The sequence below is a fragment of the Artemia sp. Qi Xiang Cuo genome, chromosome 14, assembly GCF_049724085.1.
Source record: "Artemia sp. Qi Xiang Cuo chromosome 14, ASM4972408v1, whole genome shotgun sequence".
Classification (NCBI taxonomy): domain Eukaryota; kingdom Metazoa; phylum Arthropoda; class Branchiopoda; order Anostraca; family Artemiidae; genus Artemia; species Artemia sp. Qi Xiang Cuo.
In genome coordinates, this window is record NC_142807.1 from 51701464 (window position 1) to 51724246 (window position 22783).

Here is a 22783-nt window from a genome sequence, read left to right on the forward strand (position 1 = left end):
GACTATTTACTTAAAATATCCTAAAATGTAGAACGTAATAAAAAATTCAAAGGCACAGAGTTGCTAGAATTTTCGAGGATTCGCTGAAACACTCAACCTTTCATGATGCCGTATGATGCACGCAAACGTTAGAACCATTTATAACATATATATATATATATATATATATATATATATATATATATATATATATATATATATATATATATATATATATATATATATATATATATATATATATATATATATATATATATATATATATATATATATATATATATATATATATATATTAAGTTTAAATTTTTAGTCAAAGTATCCTAAAATGTAGAACGTAGAACAAAAAATGAAAAAGCACAAAATGGCTGAAATTTCGGAGGCGCATTCGCTGAAACACTCAGCCTTTCATGATGCCGTACGATTCATGCAAAGTTAGGACGATTAATAAGATATATATCTTTTTAAACTATGGATTAATTAATTAATATACATTAATTAATTAATGTTTCGCACCACATGCACCACATCAAAATTAGCTTACAGCTTGATCCGTGGTGTTCTTGCTGTAAGGAACTGGGATCAACCGTTCCTGTAATTCGCCCCCGATGACCTTAAGGGAAGAAAATCAAACAGGTTAGAGGGGATACACAACAAAGAAATCAAGGGAACATAGGTCACTGATGTACACCACCTCCATATTTCAATGATTCCAATCCATTTAAAAATTTTAAGAGTATAAAAATTGAGTAGCTTGTTTCATATCAAGTCTTCCTTCCAAAAAAAAATACCGTTTTTTAAAAATAATCAAGCAAAAAAAAAAAAAAAAAAAAAAACCTGACATTAAAAGGAAATTAATTATATGATAGGAAATTTATCAGCAGAAATTTTTAATCGGTGTGTTTTAACTTGTCTTCGGATATATTTTATGAAAGGTTTGCTTGAACCGCTCAGGGGCAATTTTGACGAAGTCCACAAAAAGGTGAAGACTGCTTGGTATTAAACTTCTTTTTTTTTCGAGAAGGTCATTTGAGTATTTTGACACTGAACGTAAAAACTTTAAAAATTGGTTTCGACAAGACTGGCTTTTGAAAGTTACACATATTGAAAATTTCCGCCAAATGACGCAAAAAGTGTAAAAAAAAAGTTTTTCTGTTACCAATGTTGTACCAACTGGGCAAATTCAATTCAATCTCTCATATACAGGTCATAAATTTAGCAGCCATAGGGCATTTGCTCTCACATTTTCTGTTACGTTACTTTAAAAGACTAATTACTAAATGTTCAATTCTTATTTTTCGTGATGAAAATAATTACTTTTATCGATATAATAGACTTAAAATATCAAAGACATAAAAACAAAACTTTTTAATCCTTGGACCCCTTTTGCGTCTATACATACCTGGAAACCGCAATTTTCTAATTTTGTTTTTTTTTATCATGAAGTTTTTCGGCAGTACTACCAGCGTTGTAATGTTCAACCGTGAAAACAGATAAACAAACTAATTAAGTCAACTTAACGAGTTGGTTAGTGCCATTTGTTTTCAGTTTTTTTTTTTTTTACTGATTATTCACCCACGTTTCTATTTTTTTTAAATTTGGTGCCCGCTGCAATCAATAACTGTATAATTGCAAATGGAGGTCTTTTTAATTATGAATCGAATTCTCGAATTTTCTATGTTCTTTACGATATATATGGTAGTGCATGTTTCCACTTAACTAATTAAAAACTAGACTTTAATGTCCATCGTCCTTGGTAATTTATATTCTTATAAATTTATATTATGTTACTTGGTAATTTATATTATGCGAGTCACAGACTAACTATAACCCTCTCTTGGCTATTGATAACCATAACTATGTTATAGCCATTTCTTGAGTTGGAAAATGCTCTGAAGTACACTTCAGAATCGAATTATTCGAATTGTTTCTGACAAAAAAGTTGTCTTGGGCAGAAAATTAGTGTTTGCCATGTATTGGCATTATTCCTTATTTTTGGGGACTACTTAGAACTGTCTAAATCTAAGGGTCTATGATATTTCTCAAGATCAAAACGCAAAAAAATGGAAAAGCGGATTTGGTCAGACTGGATTCTAAAAGTTTGAAATAGGTACAAAATTGTATTTTTGCTTTATGAAAAAAAATGAATGATACAATTCCGAAGTTTTTATTCTTTTTTATTATTCTGAGCTTTTATATGAAATAGCTTGGCTTAAACTGTATAAAAATATTCCTACTTATCTTTTAGATATATTATGGTTATATTTCTTTATAATATTTACAGTTGACAGTTTTAACTTTTCTTATAATAATAACAATAATAATTTATTTGAACCCTCTATACATACAAAAAATGGACTTAGAGGAGTATGGAAACAGAAATATGGTAGACTCTACTTACCATCCTTATCGAATAAAATAAAATTTAATAATAAACTTGTACTAAGCAAGAAAAATAAGCGCTAAGTTGAAGTAAGTTCAAACGATGATGCCTGAATTATAGAGAATAAATTTTCGCGGATTTGATTTGTGGAGAAAAAACAAAAAGGATTGAATTCTGTTTTCCTGGATAAAATCGTCAAAAATTACAAAATGAGTACAGATAAGCCGGAAGTGGGACAGATAAAATGGAAGAAAACTATTATAGTCCAATAAAAATTGTATTTTTATCTGAAATATTCGAGGTCACTGGAAGATGGTATACATACAGTGGGTGCAAAGTTAAGTACAAAAAAGAGTCAAAAGCAGAAATCCAGCCCCAATCAACCATTTCTTCTGAGCCCATTTGACGGCATTTTTATTACTGTGAAAACCCCAAAAAGTTTCTATTCGACTCAAAAATGGGTTTTCCCGCTCTTTAATAAATGATTTACCAATTTCATTAAATGGTACATTCACCCCTTCGAAAAATTTTGTAGCAGTAATGATAAACACAAAAAAATCTTTGTATTTTAAGTTCAAATTTTATTTGGTGAAACAGAATTAATTTATTTGGTGAAACAGAAAGACACTTGTTTCATAATTCTGTAACACAGAAATATAACAAACAGTCAAACTTCTAATTTGTTCAAATAATCCATTAGCAGGAAAAGATCACGGTCGTATAACCAGCAATCAGTGTCAAAAAAAAAAAATTCACCTCAAATCCACGTTGAGTTTTGAAACACGCCTAGTTGAAAGCCCAGGAATAAGTCCCCATACCAAAAGACAACTTAGAATATGTATATTTTTTTCCTATATTTACTTTTTTTTCCTTTCAACAAATCTGGAAAACAAATAAAACCCCAACTTTTACACAATTTCGTCCTTACTCGAATTTTGTCATAAATTCTCTATTCCGGCAGATTTTTTTTAATACATGTCATTGATCAACCAAATAAATTGTAAATAAATCTTATTTAATACAAAAATAAGTCTTAAATTATACCTTAAATTTATAAAATTAAAGTTTATTAAACAAACTGTAAATATATCTTAAATTTATTTTCTAATTTCAATTTCAACAAATACACTTAAACTTAACGAATTTCCATTTACTTTCTATCTGTTTAATACAAATTTTGCGGTACTATTAACAGGATAAGATACCTTAAAAAACATTTCAACTACAATAAAAAATAAATTAAGTCTAAAACGCCGTCAAACTGGCTCTAGAGGGTAGTTAGCGAAAAAGGTCAACAAAAAGGGAATTTCCACCACCAGTAATAAAATTCAGAAGAAAGAAGAAAGAAAGATAAGAACAGCAAAATAGGATAATTCCATTAGCAAAAAAATAAATGAGATATTGTTGTCTAAGCGACTGCGTATATTTTGGACTGAAGCACTTCATTTGCTTACACAAAATTTGGGACAAATTGGGCGTAAGTCAATAATCCTAAATTCTTTAGAAGAAATATAAAATAATCAAAATAATCACTTATGTAAACCAGCACTTTGGAAAGTTAGTTTGTAAACATGGTTTCCAAGGTTCTAAGCAATCCTATAGTGGTATAGTTACAACATAATTTTAAAACACTTATAATAGACGTTTCCTAAGTTTTTTGTTCCCGTTCAAAATTTGAAAAACTGATTTTTAGCAAATCAGTCCTACAGCCACAAGTAAAAAATTAAAAAAACTCATGCTTAAGAAATATTTCTTACGGTTTTGTCTCTGCTAAATAATTTGAAATTTTTGTTCAGCCTATTTGACATTTAGCCACACATATTTATACCTTTTTAACGAAACAAACCATTTCTATGGCTTAAGATAGTCAACCAAAAAGATATTAAGTAACACTAATTGCAAAAATACAGCATTGCCAGGTTTTAAATATTTCGAACACAATCCTTCGATGACTTGAACTGAATCTTGGAGATGAAGAGAATCTTTAACATAATACAGTTTTAATATATACAATTTAATAATTATATTTAATAATTAAAATGTATTCATTCCAGAGACAAATTGAAAAAAGATTGTAAGCATTATATATAAAATTTGTATTTATAGGTGATCAATAGGTATTTAATCAGTATATCTAATAGGTATCTATATCTAATCTGTATATTTAATACTATGTATATATTTAGGTAATATCAATATGTTTAATAGGTTTTTAATGGGTTATAATTTTTCATGTGAAATTTGTCTAACATCGAGAGCGTTTTCGAGCAGTCTGATAAACATTTGTTCCAGAGGTTACTTAAAAATTATCTGAAAGTCAAATCTACGAGGCAATAGTTCACATTTTTTGCAGTATTTTAGTGTTTATAAGTGAAAACACTTATAACACTAAGTGTTTTTGTTTGACTAGTTAGTTAAAGGCTGATTTAATTTGGCATGTGGTAGTGCACTCAGGGGCGAATCTACAAAATGTTCATTGGGGGGGGGGGGGGCAAGAGGGGTATAATTTCGGATATTCAAGGAGCATGGGCTATATAATAATTTTTTCTCCACATTACTGTGGGGGGCAACTGCCCCCCCTGCCCACCCCAAACGAAGCCCCTAAGTGCACTAGCAAGTGCACTGTTTTTTTTTCTTTATGACTATGTATATTTGTATTTAAATAAAAATGTTCTAATTCTAATAAAAAAAATTTAGTTGTCATCTGAATCTTTTTTTTTAGGGGGGGGGGTACTTAGACTACAAAGCAAGATAAAAACGAAGTAAAATTATTTAGGTCTTATAGATCAAAAATGTACTTTGTGCACATCATCATCCGAATAGATATTATAATTTCTAAGCTACAACCTTTCCAAAATCGAAAGAAAAATTTATCTGTCAAGTAGCGGAAACCATACCAAATACAGATAGACTGCCCTAGTTAATCTAGCAATATGCCAACAATGCAAACGTCCATTTTATTTTCATAATTCAATAAAGCCTTGTTTGAGGTGGGTAAAAAGGACCATCTTTTGGTCACGCAAGCCTTACACGTATAAATAACATGCGTTTTGTTAATAATTTTCAATTATTTCTTAATGAAGGATGGCTCTTTTATTAAGGAAGAAAGTGAATGATTCCTCATTTCTTAAGAATAAACCAATACGATAACTTTTGGTAAGGCGGCTCTTCATTATCTCGTTTATTCGAATAAAATACTAAATACAGACAAGCAGCCCTGACTGTATGCCCAGAGGCGTAGCTAGGGTTTTAAGCATCCAGGGACAACGTGCCTCCCCCACCATCGTCACCGAAATATAAGTAGATGATGGTATTGACAAAACAACTCAGTTTGGCACCCCCTCAGAGGTTGTTCCCGGGGAAAGCCGTGCCCCCTTCCCTCCCCCTTGCTATGCCACTGTGCATGCCAGAATAGCGTGTTTTCATTTTATTACTTATGATTTGATAAAGCCTTGTTTTAAGTGGGTTAAAAGGATCATGTTTAGCAACTCAAGAAATTTACTATAATCATTGACATCCTTCCCAATTCATTCACGAGCGACGCTTTAAACATTATTTTTTTTAAAGGATTTCGCTTTAAAAGTAAAAAAGTAAAAGTAAATATACTTTAAATAAATATACTTTATAGTAAATATACTTTAAATATACTCTACAACCTAATTATGAATAAAGCATCCATCTAATCTTGTGAAGCCAAGTCTGGGGAAAATTTATATTTTTTGGGCTCATGACCTTACTTGACCAATAAATTGAACCTTTTTGTTAAATAATAGTTTTCTTTTGTAGCGGTTTTATGCGCTTCACTTGTTCTTCTGTAGGAGCTACACTTCTAGAAAAATAACTTTTTTTTTAATTAGCATATGGGAAAAAATAATTGATTCTTAGAATTTCTAATAGCTTTTTAATCTAAATATAGTCAAACTATGCATCATCAGATAGCTCTTTACGAGTTTCATTCCCTTCCCAAAGATGTTTTAAAGGATTTATGGAAATTATTAATCTTTTAAATGGATTTCACTTTAAGAATATAAAAGTCTATTCAGCAAATTGAAAATAAAACAACCATCTGGTTTTCAACTTTTTCAAAGCTTACTCAGCCATTTTTCCAGAAAATGGCGAATGAAGTGCATCCGATCTACTAGATTCAATTCCAGTCAAGTCCTTCTAAAGGTGGAGATAAAAAAAGAAAAAATTACTGCCCCTGCTGGAATTTTCCAAGTAGAATTTAATAGTATTTTTCCTGAATGTTATTAAAAAGATTGGAGAGGATGATAATTAAAAGCAAGCGCAAGCTACCAACAAATAAATATTAAGTTCGAATAAAGGACTTATTAAAAACAAAGAGAAAGTGGGAGGTTAGCAAAGAAAAGTGAAATATTTTGATAGAAACATTTACAAAGGTGGCAACAATGGCAATAAGTGCGGGATTTAAACCATGCTTTTATCTGTGTTTTTCAGATGAAGTTGGTCAAGTGAGGTCATAACCGATGACTAATCAATCTACACCCAAGCTGGGTTACAACCCCCCTATTTGGGTGTATCTTGATTGGTTAACCGTTTTTTAGGTCACATGTCCAGCTTCACTTAAAAAAACAAAAACAAATAAAGACATGGTTTTAGCCGAAACTAACTTGTGTTTCAGAGGGTTAAGGACAGATGGTGTTAGTAGACAGGGTTAACAACACACTATTAATGAGTATTACGACTCACTCTGAAATGAAAGCTGTTAGTATGACTTAGCCAGATGACAGCACCAATCCAAAGCAGTTACACGTACAAATTTCACAGTCCCTTGGCGTCACAGCCTTTTGCATATAAAAACATTGATACAAATTTGCTTTTCTTTTTTCTTAAATACTAGTCTCATGAACCAGTCTTGGAAGGTCGAGCATCGGACTCGGATCCCGAACTGGTAAGAGCGCCGATGGCGGTGCCACTAAATTAAGCATTTGATACGGCTGTTGGATATGATAGTTCAAAAGAGCATCAGACGGGACACCATTTGCCCGTCGACCCGGTTTTAAATAGCCATCACCATTTACCCCAGCAGAAGCGACACGCCTATTCTCACCCTGCATTGAGGTGGGTCCAGTGAAGCTATTGGACCGTGTATCGTCATCTATGTATGTAATATCATTTGCGGTCGGGGGCCGAAGCCCTGAATGGGATCTGGATGAACGAAGGCTGTGTAGAGACCGCTTTTCTTCAAGATCTTCTAATGTCGACTTGAATGCTCGAATCACACGCAACTGGAAACATAGGCGCACAAGTTAAAACTAACAAATCAGGCTCAAACACACCTGAATTGATACCACCACCGAACCAGACCTATATATGGACGTAGCCAGGTTTTTTCCAAGGAGAGGAGAGGATTGAATTACATTTGCATGACGATTAATCGAATAAACCATTTTTCAAGACTTAATTTTATAAACCATCTAAAAATTTTTTTTACATATAGTTTATATTTTTTTTATAAAAAAAAGTTGGCTGACTTTTTACATCCTCTGACTACGCCCATGAATGCACATAGCCTATTTACTTTTTTTTGTTTCTATTCTTCTGTAATATTGAGTTTTTTTTTTATCTCAATGACCAGTATGATTCAAAATTCCCTTTACTTGAGAAGTCTCCAACCCTAATTTTCAGGGGCCTAAAACTTGTGGATCGCAACCTACTTTAAAATATTGAAGTTCCAAAACAGCTTAAAAAAATTAATCTGCCCCTCCCCCCCCCCCTTCATCGACTAAAGTCTGTTGTTATCTTAAAAAAAGGTTCCAGCAGACACTAGCTAAACAGAAAAAGTAAGTCACTATTATTTCTTTTTGTCTTGAAAAAAGAGGAAATATTTTATCAAACGACGTGAAACCAAATTAATTCCTGAAACAGATTAGAAATTCCATAAAAGGATTTTTATTTAATGAACGGCCCCCCTCCCCCCACTCTTGGTTAGAAATGAAAACCATAAGTCTCAATTTATAGTTTACACGAATACATTTACCCTTTGTAAATCTTGCTTTACTTTTTAACCCACAGAAGCTGGTTTAGATTCCACCCATAGATTTCGATCCATAGTTTGACAACCCCTATGTTCTTACATTTATGCCACTCAGGCACGCATATAGGAATTTAGTTTCGTGTGAAGGGGTTGGCTCAATTCATTGCAAAATTAAAATCCTAGCAATTGATGCGAAAATAAGAGAATATTACCAAAGAAATTGTTATAATCCTGGAATAAGAGGCCCTGCCCCCCTCCCCCCACCTCCCTGAGTGCATGCCTGAACTCTAATTTGGGCTCTATTTCCACTTTATTTTTAATTAAATTAATATTTTATATAGCTTTGCAATTAATTTTTACTAGTTAAGTTTTATTCATTGTTAATTTATTTTTATTTTTCAGGGCACGCCAGAGCCAGGGTATCATATATTTGGTGGCCTATTTTAATAGTACCGGACATGAAAAGTTTTTTATCTACTAAAATTTAAAGAGGCTTTATACTCAAATGCAAGGTCATACCCGGAGGAGGGGTAAGGGGGGTTTGAACCCCCCTCCCCGAAATGTTCGTCTGACTCGTAAAAACGTAACAAAAATGGATATAAACAAATTTTGTATGCGTTTTTTGAGGGTTCATTGTGTAAAGCCCCCCCCCCCGAAAAAAAATACCGGGTAAGGCCTTGCCCAAATGTTTTCCCCGTTCTCCACTTTGTCTAAAAGGAGTCGTGCTTCTAGTCATCTGGTACAAAAAAAATTATTAATTTGGTTGTTATTCAAAGGAATTGTTAATCTTGAGGTAAAGGAAACACACTTACAAACAGACTTAATGTTAACAATGTTATAGTAAAGTTAGTAATAATCTATCATGCTATCATGAGACAGTGTCGGTAATAATCATGGTTCAGAACATGGTTGATTTAAAACGTGGACTTTGGTTTGACTGTCAAGAACTTTTCATGATTAAATCAAGAAAAAATGCCGTCGGAAAATGAGTGAGGTGAGGAGGGCAGTAGCTTTTCTCATATACTGGATATTTTCGATTGTTTTGAGCCGTATTGTCACTCCTTACTTCATTTTAAAAATATAATTTTCAAAACTTGATTTCTGTTGGTCTGATATATTGCTATCCAACATGTATGTTTTTTTTTTTTTTACTTTACTTAGTTTGCCACGATCATCCCTGTAAAAAAAACGGGTCTGTGACGATGGCTTCTCTGAAATTTGAAGCGCTGGGTCAAAAATGCCAAGGCTGTACAGATAGAAAAAATAATAGAGGCCGGATTCTGCAAAATGTCGCGGTTACATTTCGCCATTAACCCGGAATCACGCCACATATTTACAAAAGAATTGTTTAATGGAAGCAAGGATTAAATGAAACCAACTAGCGCCTCTATTCTTTTGTCTATCTCTATAAGCCAGACACTTCACCTTCAGAAAAAAAAAAAAAAAAATTATCAATAAAATAATCTTCAATTTTGTCATTAATGCGCTTTAGACTAGCATAGCTTTGAAGCTGCTTTAGCGGAATAGCGTAGACGTATTCAAAGACCTTGTTCTACTCGAGGAGCTAGGGTGTTTTTTTCCATATTTTTTAGGAACACTACTGCACATAGCGTTAAAGGTTTTAACAACATGAGGTTTACTCCCCCCCCCCTCCCTCCAGTTCCTTTGGGTAAGATCTTAAGGCACCATGAAATTTATTTTGCTGTCGAATACATAAAGCTGCAGGAAACTCTGGCTTGAACTTTTTTTTTTTTTTTACTGAAAACTTGCAACGACATATTAATAGAAGAGCAGTAGCAGATTAAAAAATTGAGGTCGTTGTTACTTGATTTTAAAAAATGACTTTTCATAGCAAATTAAAGCTATAAGAAAATAAACAAAATGTAAAAAAGGAGAAATATAATTCAAGCCAGAAATGCAGAATAAAAATAGCCTCTTTTTTTATAGCTTTAAATCAGAGAAGACAATACCGCCTCATCAGTGCTCGATTGTGATATTATCGAATAGACATGTCGACTTCGGAACGCTAATGGTAACTAAAAAAAGGAAAATTTTTAAATCAAGCGTTTAAACATAAGAACAAAACAAAACAAAAATCGGAAAAGATAGAGACAGACAAGAAGAAGTAAGTGTAATCACAGATAGTGAAGTACGCTTTGGAAGATGGGGTTGGAAATCGACTGATCTCGTTAAAGTGAGTCTCCACTTGGCAGTTTTCCAAATTAAGAAAGGCAATAAAGAAAACGTATATTGGCATTTAAAAACCTCTCGAAAGTTGAGAAAAAACCGATTGACCTCATTAAAGTAAGCCTCGATTTGACAGTTCTCCAAATTCAGAAAGGCAGTTAGGAAACGTATATTGGCATTCAAAAACCTTTCAAAACTTAAAAACGGTCAAATGTAGAACAATGTTTACACTCTCTAATACGTAACTTCAATAAAGAAAATAAAAAAAAAGGACAGACAATTTTAATAAAAGTTCTTAGCTTGAATTTGAATTCAAATTGATAATAACGATTTATCTAAATGTTTGGCTGAGAAAGGGGAATTTAATAGAGATAGGGGTTTTCCTTTTTCTTTATTTATATTTTTAAAGGCACAAATTTAAAGAAAGGCTTGTAATTGATAGAACTAACTATTAAGATAATTCTTTCTAAAAAGCACCATGTATTTTTAGGTATTAGCATTCAAACCATGAACTTCTGCTTTTCGAAAGAACATAAATTATTTTGGTAATAGAAATATAAAGATTTGAATCAGTGATTTTCAGCCATTTCACCAAATACCAGCGCAGAAAATATCCTAGTTATATCCTATATACAACATATAAAATATATTCTATACATTAATATCATAATAATTTTTTTCCTAGGCTAAACAGATCTCCAAAGCCTGAGACTGCACGTTAACAGCATAAATTCAGCATCCGGACAAAAGTATGTGATCTACTCGACTGCTCCGATCCTATTTTTAAATTTTTATCAATACCGTGCGGGAGTACGGGGCAACTAAAATGACTAATATCTTATCGAATGAGTCCTCTTTTGTGATTCGACGACCACCCGTGCTACACCTATTGTTTCGCGAATTGCGTCAACCCAATGCCACTGACTTGCAATATGACTCAGAATCCTGTTTCAATAAGTTTAATCTGGTTTGTTTAGCAAAGGCCTTCTCTAATGGTTTTACTTTCTATTTTCTTTATATACAATTTTATCGTTGTTTAGTGTGTAGCAAAGACTATGTTCGTATAGTTACGTTCGTATTGGTATATTAGTATATTTACTAGCAGCAGAGTATGTCGGATATTTGCCATAAAAAAGGTAGCGAAAAACGTAAGCTAATGTTCTTCGTCATCGAAAAAAAAACACGTTGCATATACTCTTTTGTGAGGAGCGACAAAATGTTCTGCCATCTTCCCTTTACACAAAATTGAAATCAATTACCCCCCCCCCCCAAAAAAAACAACACAGTTTCCCTGAAAGCTTCAAATCGATTCCAACAGTCATGTGGCAAACCATGGTTGAATCACCATAGCTATGCAAAACTTCTGTCACCATTTTAATCTAACTGACAGCATTCATCATGAGTAATTCTGACATGGCTTCAGGTGCCCATTCTACAACAGTCTACATTTATTATCAGTCTAAATGTTTTTAGACAAATAATATATTATCAGTCTAATCAGTCATTTATCAGTCTATCAGTATTATCAGTATATATATTATCAGTATAAATACAGTCCATATGTAATATCAGTCTACATTTTTTAATTATATAGGAAGAGATAGTATATACTGATTTCGTACATTTGTTATTATTTAATTTATTTTTTCCTTTTCTATTTTTTTTCTAAATAGATATCCTGAGGAGGATGTAATCTAAAATTTTGACAAAAAAAGAAATATAAGACACGACATAAGCGCTGAGAATCACTGATCCAAACTAATGGATTTTAAACATTATTTACATCTTAATACCAGACACCAAAGGCACTTCTGTGAAATGAGTAAGGGGTGTTTATGCTTGACGGGTACACAAAATAAATTCAAAGCCGTGGCATTGGGTTCAATTTTGAATTACTCAGTGCATCACAAATGTGTTAGCTCAACAACATAGCAGCAACAGTACTGTGTCTAAAGATCCTGTAAAAAAAAATTCCAGCAAATCCTCTCGTATTTCATTAATAGAAGTCTAGTAAACGCCATTGGATTATTTAATGTTCCGCTTTTCAGCTACCTTTGAAATCGGACAGACCATTCCTTCACATAAAAGAGGCATCTATGTTTAAAGCATCCGACATATATGCATATTTCTTTTAAAGATGGCGCTATCATAACCTTGTTAAAATTCTTTAGAAGTACGGAACATTTATTCATTATTATCATTTACCCTATACGTATCACTTAGAATATCTAATCTGGGAAAATTAAAAATCAGAATATATAAATGAAATTGAATTAGCGTAACCTTGCTGAATTTTATTATCATGTGCAAAATTTTGGCTGGATTTAAAGGCTCATCAGCGTATTTTGGGTTTCTATTTAATGAGAAATCATTTTCGAATTCTGAACTCCGTTAGGTTCACGTAAATAATTTTTTAAAATACATACAAATGATTATCTTCCATAATTCTTATTTACTGGATTATAACTAATACTTTGAATAATGTAAACGAAACAAAATTTTACTTGCTCACGGAACTTCATTATATTTTCGTATGGATCAAAATGGTTTCGTGTACGTACTTTTTAAAACCACTCTTTAGATAAAATCCTGTAGTTAAGGTGTCTGTATGTAAAATTAGCGAGCAGTTATTTAGTAAATTTTGTTGTGATTAACTGAAACAAATTATTACAAGTAAATTTGTCCCATTGAGAAGAAAAGGAAGAAAAACCCAACGGAATATGCCTTCTCATTTTTCAACGTAAAAAGCAACATTTTCGTGTTCAGAGCCACATTTTCAGAAATTTTCGTTTTCTTGTTCAGACACATTTTGGAAAATTTGAAAGCTAAATTATCCAAAAAGCGATCCGTGTACAGTATAAACTAATATTAGTCATAGGCGTACTTTACTTTTTAAACATTATCAAGAGCTTTCCAGAACCTGAAGCTCAGTTAAGTTGATATCTTTAGGTACAAAATTTAATTTCTGTGGGATTATAAATTTGCAGCTTAAGACCCTTAGACACAGGACTATCGACGTCCATAGTAGCAGTTTTTTTTTCTGTTTTTAAGGTTTAACATTCAGTCTTCGAGATAAAGAGGCCAATGGCTCATTTGGTCTTCAAATTATTTACGTTCAAAATCCTTGCTAATTTTTTTTTCAAACAAGGTACAACATGCCTACCTTTCTGCTTAAAAGTTAGAAGTAGTATGGCATGGGTATGGGCAGGGGGGGGGGGGGTACAGATACCCGTCTTTGTAAAAACCTTACCTGAGTTTGTAACCGCGTCAATCCTCTAATCCACAAAATTTGTCCAGCTGTTCTTTTCTTGTCGGAGCCGTCACCATCAAATTTATCTTCTACTAAATTTTGCAAAGCAACTACATCTGTTGGGTGACCTCGTCCATAACTTAAAAAACACATTAACAGATAAAAGCTATACAAGGTCAATAAAAAAAAATGGTTCATACATGGTACATAGTTAAAAATAAAAAATGGTACATAGTTAAAGATAATTTGGTTTCTGGAACGCCTAGGATATGTCGGTTAACGTAATTCATAATCAAGGGTCATCTACTGTGTTGAAACCACCAAAAAAGGTTAATATAAAATAAAAGAAAAATATTGGTGATGCAATGGAAAAATAAATAGAGGACAAGCAGTGATGAAAGGGAAGACAATAAAAGTCTGTCATGCGAGGCAAATAAGACGCGTCTCAGTTTTTTTTTTTTTTTTTTTTTTTTTTTTTTTTTAACGTCAAAAGCCAATCAACATTATTCTTGAATAAAAGGCCGGGGCTCAATGCAAAATTAATTAGAATTTTAAACAAAAAATATATAAATACTCCCTAACACGAATTATTAAAGTTGAATCAGTGTAAGAAAAAGAGAATAAAAGGGAAATGACAATTTTTTACTCTAGATTATTTTATACCAGATCCGAAAAATTGGCAACCTCATGGGACAAGGTTATTTTTTCCTAGCTGAATTAGGAGTAACTTCCAAAAATTACACCATTGTCATAACTTTATGCTGTGAAGGTTAATTTCATAACTTTACGCTATAAAGGAATATGAATTTGGGGACGAGAATCCCCCTGTCTTATTTTCTCTCGTCAGATTGGAAAGTTGAAGGCTACTTAAGCCTATTTTTTCAATTCTATCTTCGCGTTAGATTTTCACTTCTTCATTCACGATAAAGTTTTATTTATTTTGGGTTTTATTCCTTCATTTACGATCTTCATTTCGTTTTTTTGATTTCTTATATGATTTAATCTCTGATAATTTTAAGTTTAGATACCGCTCATTAATTTTCACAAAAAAAAAAAATGTCAGCTCAAATTTTAAACATCACCAAACTGCGTTTCTTTTTTTGCATGCAATAATCCTATTTCCTGCTCCAATATCTTCAAATGTTTAACCCCCCCCCCCCCAAAAAAAAAAAACTCCTGATAAACTCTAATTTTCATGCCAAACAGTATCTTTTTTCAAAGTTGTATTACTCAAAGCAATAACTGTTAAATACAACTTTTCTTTCTATATAGTCAAGCCATTATTTGAAGAAAAAAGTAATTTAAAAAAAGTTCAAATTATATATACAGATGACCTGCAGGTGAGAACATTGAGCATGACAGAACGGCGGCATTAATTTCATACCCGTTCCCTCTAAGGAATCTTCAATTCCACTTTAAAGCCTGTCTGTTAAGATTTGTGTCACCCCCATATTACGGCTAAAAAGAAAAGACAGTACACTCGAGCCATCTATAGACAAACTTAAAAGATGGCTTAAAAAGGATTCCATGAGTCTAAAGCAGAAAGGGTGGCTCAAAAGAAAAAAAACATACGAAGTAACCAGTCAGGTTTTAGAAAGTCAAATGTGTTCGTTTTCCCTTCTGGCATACGCTTCAGGAGTAATGCGAACGGTGTACAAAAATACATCACAGGCATAAACCAATGGTATTAAACTACGCTTTCGAACACGGAATTAAAGGAAAGATGTTCTCTCTTTTTCTCTTTGGTTTGAACATAACTTTCTTTTCATTGACTTTGGACCAAAATAAATTCCTGATTTGAATATATCCCAATAATACTTATATATCAAATTTATACCATTATATAATTTGTTAGGATACAGTAATAGGCATAAGGACAAACAATATTTTGTTGTGTCAAAAGAAAAAAGAATAATAAGGAACGTAAAAGGATATAATGCAAAAATAATATTTTAAAGCTAACTACTTATTCGAACTTCAAACTAAGCAAAAGAAATCAAACTAAATAAAGAAAACAAATATACTGAACAACAAAGGTAAAAATTCGAGCAATAAGCAATAAGGACCCACAGCTGAACAAAACATTGATGGAAGATTTCCCAAAGGACCCGACATTTAATAGCGCTAAAAAACGAAAATAAAAAAAAAACATAAAAAAACAACAGTTAACAAAAGAAAAACATAACATCTTCATTTTTTCCAGGAACACAAATAAACACAATACATAACTGACGTACTGATTAATAAACACGTTTTTTTTATGAATAAAATTGCTCCCCTAGATTTTGAAAAATGCTTCATCAAAAGAGATTTTAAAAAATTCCTCCCCCAACATTTCCGCAAATTGGCAAAAATTTTGCAAGTGTCTTAAACTAGAAAAATTATCGCTTTTCCGATGAATAGTTAAAACAATTCTTTAAACTGGGAGGAAATATTTCGCGCTGAGGAGGGAGCCTGAGGAGTCAGGAGTAGGTATTCCTTGAAGTAAAAAATTAAAAATACAGGGAGAGGAATTTCTTTCGTAAAACGTACGATAATAAAGACACTCAAACACACTTGTCTTTCATCCTATCGTTGCAGGATTAAATAAAATGCAGACGCCATGGGCGAACCCTAGAAAATCTCCAAGCAAGTTCTTTCCAACGGGCATAGCAATATGCTTCTAAATGAGAAGAGGAGTAGATACCAAAGGAAGAGGTTTAGTATATAATTGCTGCAGGCTATTTGCTAGTTCTAAGATTACACAAAGAAATTTGGTTTCCAAAGAGTATAAAAAAATTGTAATGCTCCAATACAAAGTTACAAGAAAAACAACCGAAACGTTAGCCCTGCTCCCCTTCGCCGAGTCTCGTCTCATCTCCCTCTTACTTTATCATTTCTTAATAGGAGGGTAGCTCTAAAGAACTAAAAACGGTTGACAACAAAGAGGTCAATTCTTAATTCGGACAAAATGAATTTAAAACAAGCAAAAGTGGGGATTCAACTATTAATTACTTGCACGTTCTTTCATAGTCGAGGTTAAAGCACCTAATTCTTACAGGGAAGCGGAAACAAAATATTTTCGTAAGGGTATAATCAACTATAGAAAACGTGTGTTTGCCTAGCAGCCACATGGCACCTGCCTTTGCCTTCTATGCAATCAGAAAAATTTTCTTAGGGCTTATTTCGAGATGTTTGAAGCAGTTGATAAAGGCAAAAGGTCTATGGTTAGGATTGGTTATCTAAACTACCAATTACTGCCACCCTTCTTGTTAGATCCCTCAGACTGACGGGATTAGAATCCAAGCTTCATGGACAAAGACCAATGCTTCAGCAAAAGCATTTGACGAGTTTCAGTCCTGATGATGATTACAAAGAACTCCATGACATCCCTCATCAACAAGCCTCGATTGCGTTAACTACTCCGCTCCAAAAGTCCAGCGGGATCTATAGTGTCTAAATGTAACCAAGTCATCCATTCCACATAACATACCCAATGTTGTCCTTAAGCAATATAGTGCAAATATAGCCGGCCTTTTGTCATCCCTCTTCCAACTCTGCTTTCGCTCTGAACCCTTCTCAAGGGTGAGGAAGTTTGCCATCACTGTTCTCAAGCCACATAGCGACCCCATCAAAGTTGGCTCATATATGCCGATAAGCTTCCTCTCTTGTATTGGTAACGTCTATGAATACATTTTCAATAAAACTCTGATACATACCGGAAGTCAAATAACATTATTAGGGATAAACAGTATGAATCCCACCAGAAACATTCGGGACTTGGTTGCCTTAATGCCCTGCATCAGGAGTAGCTTTGTTTTCTAGCCCAGGGGTAAGACATTAAGGTGCTGTTTTTCGATAATGCAAAAGCTTTCAATAGTTTGGCATTAGGGCCTGTCGGAAAAAAAAACTCCATGTGCATGGAATTTGTGCTCGTCTGCTTGGTTTCATGAGATTTTTCTAAGAAATCGTACTGTCCATGTGGTGATCGGCGGGTTTACTTCCAGTGAGTTTTTAGTGACGACTGGGGTTTCTCAGGGTTGTATCCTTTCAAGCAAACTTTTCCTGGTGAAAATAAAACAACATAGTGAACAATCTCATTAACCCTTTATACCTTATTGCTGACAATACCACGATCCATGCAGCTGTCTATTAACAAAATAATTCTGAATATGCTTCCCTTCCCTACGATGCAATCTCCCAGTGATGGAAAAGTGGAAATACGCTGAGATGATAAACTTCAATAAATCCGCGACTAAAGAACAACTAATCCTTCGAAGAAATTTCTTACGTCGATGTCCTGACTTCATCTTCGAAGGTGAAGCTATCAAGAGTTGACAAAATTGGTCTTTTGGGAATTCATTTCTTTTCAGACATCCCCTAGGGGTACTCCACGTGGTCCAATCCTCCCGTACGAAAAAGTTGGATGCGATTCTTCCTTCTAAAAGCCTGCTACCTTCTAGCTCCATTATCCCTCTGTACAAGTCTTGCATTAGGCCTATTAACCATGCCATAACCAAGAATGTAAAAACGGACGAGAACGATTGATCAAGTACACTATAAGATTTAAACCTCTTTTCCTTGGCTTTTTTTACTACCAACTTTTTTTTACTTATTTTTTTTTTACTTGCTTTTTTTTACTTGTTTTTTTTTACTTTGGCTTTTTTTTTACGATATATTGATTAAAATGCATCATAACATACTCATAAACCTATGTTTGAACAAATATGTTACATATTGCTCATGATAATAGTAGTTGAGATGCGGGATATAACAATATAAGAATAACAACCAAAATTATATTTGAGGAGAGATGAGAGAAGAGGGGCGAAGAAAAACGGAGCTAATGCTAAAACAGTAAACACCAGTAACTCAAACTACAAAACCCCAAGTGTCTCCCGTAGACAAAAAGAAAACAATACATCTTACTTATAAATCCCTTTGAACCAAGTAAGAATTATGATAAAACACTAATTAGTTTTAGGTAGATAACTCCACCAAAGTAAAAATCTGCAACAAGATATTAGTAGATAAAATCGGACAAGTAAATATTAGAGACATCGAATATTCAAACAAACAAAAAAATACAGGTTTTGGCAAATTTTCTGAATTAAAATAAAATTTAAAAATGAAATTAAAAAACGCTCCAGTGAAGAAATGCTTGTTTAGCCCTTTCAGTCACCGGGCTTAGTGCACTGGACGAGAACCTATTTCAAGCTCTTAACAGATGGACAGCAAGGGCGTACCCAGGATTTTTTTTCAGAGGGGTTTATACTAAAAACAAAATCTTCGGGGGGGGGGGGGGTCTTACACAAAAAACGCATACAAAATTCGTTTACATCCGTTTTTGTTACGTTTTTACGAGTCAGACAAACATTTCGGGGGGGGGGGTTCAAACCGGGTACCCTTCCCCCTGGATACGGCCCTGATGGACAGACTTGGCATTTTCCCAGGTGTTTCAGAAGCGTATGCATGCCAACAATAAGCTGACTTCTTAGCAAAAAAGGCGAAGTATTTTTGGCAAATATTTTAAAATTTTTGCAGATGGACACTCAATGAAGCAAAATTGCTGGGCCAAGCCATCAAGTGGAGTATTAAGCGAAATTGGATGAGTAGCTAGCTGCATAAAATCCTATATTAAAATGTACTGATATAATCTCAGAACTTTTAATCTATCAGACATAAAAAAAAATTTTTTGCTCCCTGGACCTATCTTATTCATACCTGAGAACCACAGTATTTTAAGGTTTTTCATAATTTCAAAATTATGATGTTTTCTGGGGTAGTATTACATATTCGTCAGTGTTACCGCATTAAAACTTATTAGGTGTGACAAAGATTTTCATCCATAAAAATTAAAACAATGACAATCTGTTAATTCCAAAAGACAACTACGCCTTCAAACAAAAGCTACAGCTTCTCGCTACCAAGCAGCTACAGCTACTCGTTCCCATGTGTTATTGGCTTATTTTACGCTGGTTTTTCATCCATATTTCTTTTTCTTTTTTTTAAAATGGTATCCGTTGTAGCGAAAACTGCATAAGTACATATGGAGGTCTTTTTAATTAAAATTGAATTCTTGATTTTTCTCAGTTTCAAAAGATATATATGGTAGCGTCAATCGCCCCTTAGCCGATTCAAACAATCACGTTTCATTGTCAATGTCCTTGGTACTTCAAATAAATTTGCGTTAAAAACTTCTTAAAATGAGGGCTAAGCTTAACAATCATTATATTTGAGGATTTGCGTCCCCACCCCTTCCCCCCATCACTACCACAGTATAAGTAAACAAAATATAGTTTATTTTAGGCTTAAAAAACTCCCTTTGGTGCTCCCTCAGAGGCTGTACCCGAACAGCATAAGAAATTGTAGATTTCCTTTAAAAGTGCAATTGTTTTTTGGTATGAACAGATTATTATTGTTTTCATTCTTATTGATGAAAAGCGTTAAAAAAAGGTACTTATGTATCATACCGAACACACTCAAGAAGTGAAGTTAGGTTAATCATTCTTACTTCCTAATATGCAGAATAATCATAGTTAACACATTTTGTATGAAGCCTCGCTATACCTACTGAGCTCGTTCTAAGCTATTCATATTTGTTTTAAATAAAGTAAAACAAATGTGTTTTTAAAAAAAATAGTGTTTAAAGTCCCTAAATATTTGAATTCATAAAAGAGGATTTCGCTTCAAAATTTCAAACAGGATGCCCATGAAGATGCTAAATGTTGGGAATCCACAAGGAACAAGAAGTAATTTTTAGAAGCACAATTTTATAGCAAAACCCTTGACGCACCCCCCCCCTTCCCTCCCCTTTCTTCACTTTTGTGTTTAGCGACCAATAGTCTTGTTTTGTCTTGAAATAGAAACTCTTGAATAAATAAGTTACAAAGGAATAGATTCTTTGGTATTCTGAATAGAAGAATAGGAAAATAGATAGAAAAACAGAAGAAAACAGAATAGATAGAAGAATAGAAAAACAAGAAAAAAAGCCACTTGTTCGTTCCAATCAAATAGGAGCCACATATTATTTTGTCAAAAATTAGCTTTATGTAAGTACAATTCAAACTTAGTTTACAGAATCAATATAGACATAAAAATTCATTTAAATATAAAGCTCATATAAATATAAATAATGAATTGTAAAATATTTACAAATAAATTCATAAATACATTATTATGTACAATGAAAAATAAATACTACAGGAGTGACTTTATAAATGTAAATTCACTTAAATAAAAAATATTAATATACAATGTAACTTATTAATCATGACTAAACAAATCCAATATAAAATAATTAATATTAATTGCAAATCATTAAGAGAATTATAAATGGCTTATTATTAATGTAAAAATAAGTGAACTATTCTGTATAAAAATACAAATGTCAATATGAAAAATACAAACATAAACAAGACTTAGTTTTCGAAATCATTTGAAGTTTTTGAAGTTTGAAGTCGTATTTTCCCGCAAAAAGTAACGATTTACCTACATAAGTCGTATTTTCCCGCAAAAAGTAACGATTTACCTACATAAGTGGTATGCTGCTGACTGGGAAAGTCTGGGGTAACTTGAGAAAGTGTAAAGTAGGAATGAAAAGTAAAGTAGGAAGGTTGTTGGCTATACTGGCTATACAACAAAAACAAATAATAGTTTATGTGAAACATATCATATTACCCCCCCCCCCCAGTCATAAAAAAGCAGGAAAATGACATTTGCTCTTTTTGATAATGACAGGAAAATTAGCCTCAAAAGCTATGACGTAGTACAAAGATTTTAACATATAAAAAATTAAAATATAAATATTTCGTTTTTCATATAAATATATAAAAAATTAAAAGATAAAAACAAATTATTTGATAAAATACTTACGACAGAACTTTAGGCAGCTTCTTAGTAGGGATTGTTGTGACCAGTTGTCCCCATACAAGAGTGCCAAAACCAAAGAATACACACCACCCCCATTGCTCTAAGGTTAATGGTGTCGTTGCAAAAGCTAGTCCACCATACTGGATGATTAATATCTAAAAATAATTTACACCTATAAATATATAAGGTTAATAGTGTCCCAAGGTTAACGGTGTCGTTGCGAAAACTAGTCAACCATACTGGATGATAAATTTCGAAAAATAATTTATGTCTATAAATATATAAGGTTAATGGTGTCGTTGCGAAAGCTAGTCAACCATACTGGATGATAAATGTCTAAAAATAATGCATGCCTATAAATATATAAGGTTAATAGTGTTCTAAGGTTAATGGTGTCGCTGCAAAAGCTAGTCAACCATACTGGATGATATATTTCCAAAAATAATTTATACCTATGAATATATAAGGGGGGTAGTGTTCTAAGGTTAATGGTACCGCTGCAAAAGCTAGTCAACCATACTGTTTAAGCCTACAAATATATAAGGTTAAGGGTGTTCTAAGGTTAATGGTGTCGTTGCGAAAGTTATTCAACCATACTGGATGATAAATTTATAAAAACAATTTATAGCTATAAATATATAAGGTTAATGATGTTCTAAGGTTAATGGTGTCGTTGCGAAAGCTAGCCCACCATACTGGATGATGTATCAGAGGCAACGCTATAGCGTTGCCTATAGTAAAGGCCATACGGCTCCAATGTTTTATTATTATTTTTTTTTTCCAGAGGCACTTCATATGACAGGGGTCGTTTTATAAACTTCAAAGGGAGCTCATTCGATTGGGAATCGGGTTATAGCACCCTTTATAAGAGTGAAAAGCGATCTGAGGGCAACTAGCCCCCCAAGCCATTATTTTCCCAAATACATCCGATAAAAATTTTGAGATAGCCATTTTGTAGTTCAATGATTACATAGCAAAAACTCCGGTGTCGACACAACCCCTAAGAGTCCAGGGACCGACGTTGTAAGTTATGCCCTGGGGGCATATATGGTTCTTATGGAAGGAATGCTCGTACAAGCTTCAGAGAGGGCTTATTTGATTGGAAATTGAAAGTTCT

The 22783-nt window shown here is 33.1% G+C and overlaps 1 protein-coding gene across 9 annotated transcripts in view; it reads right to left on the reverse strand.

Moving 5' to 3' along the window:
- Positions 1-22783, reverse strand: part of PMCA (plasma membrane calcium-transporting ATPase 3) — a 282389-nt gene that overhangs the window by 13219 nt on the left and 246387 nt on the right. For 6 of the 9 annotated variants that reach the window (XM_089100636.1, XM_089100641.1, XM_089100635.1 and 3 more), the window contains 3 exons: positions 21670-21821; positions 13816-13954; positions 542-610 (listed from right to left, as the gene is read on the reverse strand). In XM_089100636.1, the coding sequence (XP_088956762.1) occupies positions 542-610; positions 13816-13954; positions 21670-21821 (360 nt within the window). Of the gene's footprint in view, positions 1-541; positions 611-7451; positions 7630-13815; positions 13955-18723; positions 18805-21669; positions 21822-22783 lie in introns of those variants that run through there. The other 3 variants (XM_089100643.1, XM_089100644.1, XM_089100642.1) reach the window with 3 other exon arrangements.